The 2,405-nt window shown below is 51.9% G+C and overlaps 1 protein-coding gene across 4 annotated transcripts in view; it reads right to left on the bottom strand.

The window, feature by feature from the left end:
• The window catches only part of DMRTC2 (DMRT like family C2), an 8,025-nt gene that overhangs the window by 4,202 nt on the left and 1,418 nt on the right, over nucleotides 1–2,405 (bottom strand). For 3 of the 4 annotated variants that reach the window (XM_006141988.1, XM_006141989.1, XM_006141987.2), the window contains exons 2-6: nucleotides 1,950–2,177; nucleotides 1,709–1,866; nucleotides 1,082–1,158; nucleotides 634–817; nucleotides 354–480 (exon numbers count right to left, since the gene is read on the bottom strand). In XM_006141988.1, coding sequence (XP_006142050.1) covers nucleotides 354–480; nucleotides 634–817; nucleotides 1,082–1,158; nucleotides 1,709–1,866; nucleotides 1,950–2,173 — 770 coding nt within the window. In that variant the 5' untranslated portion in view covers nucleotides 2,174–2,177. Of the gene's footprint in view, nucleotides 1–353; nucleotides 481–633; nucleotides 818–1,081; nucleotides 1,159–1,708; nucleotides 1,867–1,949; nucleotides 2,178–2,328; nucleotides 2,351–2,405 lie in introns of those variants that run through there. The other variant, XM_006141990.2, reaches the window with a different exon arrangement.

The following is a 2,405-nucleotide window of genomic DNA, read 5'->3' as shown; positions in this document are numbered from 1 at the left end:
CCGCGGTCGACTACGTGGGAGTCCAGCGACATAGCCATTACGCTAACTGCTGGTCCCCCAAGAGGTTTTAATAGCTACTACCTGTTCAAGGTCAAGGCCTGTGCTAGGTGTATTCCATGCATTATGGTTAATTTTTATGAAACCCAAGAGATAAGTAACAGTATCTTCCATTTACTGATAGGAAAAAAGGCACAGGGAGGAACAGATACTTGTTCAGAACTTAAGAGTCAGAAACTGACAGAGCTATGAGAGGTCTGCCTCCCTTAGCTGAAAGATCTGAAACCCTTTCTTCTTTATCACCCATTATGGTGTCCAGGCTCAGTATAAATATGCATCCTTTTCTCCCTACTCACGTGCGGGGCAGGCTTGAGGGTCCTTGGGGCTCTCCAGAAAGAGGAGCTGTCAGTACTGGGCAAGATCCTGGGCAGGTTGAGAGGGTACCATGAGTGGGCAGCCGAAGGGAGGTGCCAGGGTCAAAGCCTAATGAGGGGAAGAGAATGCAGAGTGTATAGGCGCAAGAGATCATGGCTCTGTTCTCCCTCTCCCCACCTGTGTCTTCGTACTTTCTTTTTGATACAGTGGTAAACTGGCACTTAAATATTTGCCAAGTTACATGTTGAATTATTATCTTACCAGGGAAGGGATGCAGAGGGACAGCAGGTTCTCGGCATAGTAAGCGGCATACCACTGGGGGTGGCATGGAAAGGCCTGGAGGCAACCAGTGTCCAGGGGCCCAAGGGCCTGCAGGCACTGGAGTCCAGGGCAAAGGCAAGGCTTCTGGGGGACAGCTGAGCAGAAGAGGCCCACAGGAATTGTCCTGCCAGAACAGAGGACACAGGTTGGAGTTAGGGGACAAGGCTGGAAGAGGGCTGGGCATTCTCTGGGATAGGGTAGAATCCCAATATTTTAAAGCTGGGAGGGCCTTAAAGTCCTACCTCTCATTTTGTTCACAGAACTGTTTGCCTAAGATTGTATAGCAAGTCAGAGCTGGAGTCAGAATCCAGGTGTTGAGGGCACAGGGGAAGGTGTCAAGATAGGAGCTAGGTGGGAGCCACTCCCTCAGGGTCCAAAGTCACCTTACCTTCCCAGCAGGTGTCAATGCCAGTGGGCCTGCCCCATGGGGGGTCTGAGGCTGGAGTGCTATGTTCTCCTTTCCAGCTGCAAGGAACCAGGGAGAGCTCCAATGAGCTCTTCCACGTAACCTACATCCTCCATCCCACCCCAAGCCCAGACTGAGTTCTTACCTGCCCCTGACCATCTCCTTCCTTCCTCCTTTCCCCCCCACCCCTCTTTATTCTTTCAAAAGTTTCTAGAGAGTGCACGTAAGAAAGAGAAAGTATCTCCCGTGGAAGATGACCATACTACAATCCCTTCTCCCCATTTTTCCCTCCTTTTGGGATACTGGGCATGTATGCACATGTGCCCAGCACGTTTTTCAAACCATTGGATCCAGGACTCAAACAGCTCCATTGGCTATGTGCATCCAGCAGCCTTAACCACCACAACACTAGCTGGCCCATGTCCCTAGCCATTTTCTACCCATGGATCTCACTGCATCTTCCCAACACTTGATTACATTTCATAGTTGGGAGAGACTGAGGCCCAGAGATCAGAAGTACCTTGCCCAAGATCACAGTGGCAGGACACAGCCTCTTCCCCACTTATGCTTTCCTAAATCTCTGCCCCATTCCTGGCTAGAGACACTCACAGGGGATGCCCGGTTGCATAGCTCCCTTCTTGACACGGTTGGGAGCTTTGGGAGGGGCTGCTCCTCTCCTTGTCAGTCCCTGAGCCAGGTGTCTCTTCAGTTGTGCCTCCTGCTGCCTACGCAAGGCCACCTGGGCAGCCATGACCCTTCGGCGCTCCCTGAAAGGGAGGATTGTGAATCAAAAGTCAGCCACCTTTTAGAGGAGGTCTGTTCTTCTCTCTTACCTGGACTTCATACTCACAGGATGAGAACACATTTGTGACATTCGCAAGCCTGAAAGAGACATAGGCGCTTGTGGCCCTTGAGGTGGGCAGTGACACCGTGGTTGCGGCAGCGGGCGCAGGTTGGAGAGCGACTGACAGCTCTCCTGGGGATAAGCTCCATGCCCTGGGGGGCTCTAGTCTCACTCTTTGGGGCAGAGTCTGAAGGGCAGTGACTGGCAGCAGGCATTTCGCTGGGTTCCATGGATCTAGGGGAAGGAGTGGAGGGTCAGGATGGCCTCGAGGGCCCTGCCCCAGCCAACCCTCTTGCCTCTGGGAGGCTCTGGACTCAGCTTTTATCCCAGATTCTCCATTTTTTTTTCCTCTTTACTCCTTTACTCCACAACCTTTCTTGGGTACCTCCTTCCTAAGCAGCCCCTCTTCTTGCTTCTTTTTTTTTTTTTTTTTCAGGTTTTTGCCATAGGGCATGTGTGCTT

The sequence above is a fragment of the Tupaia chinensis genome, unplaced genomic scaffold (assembly GCF_000334495.1).
Source record: "Tupaia chinensis unplaced genomic scaffold, TupChi_1.0 Scaffold000067_1, whole genome shotgun sequence".
In the NCBI taxonomy this organism is placed as follows: Eukaryota; Metazoa; Chordata; class Mammalia; order Scandentia; family Tupaiidae; genus Tupaia; species Tupaia belangeri.
This window is presented reverse-complemented; position numbering and strand designations above follow the sequence as displayed.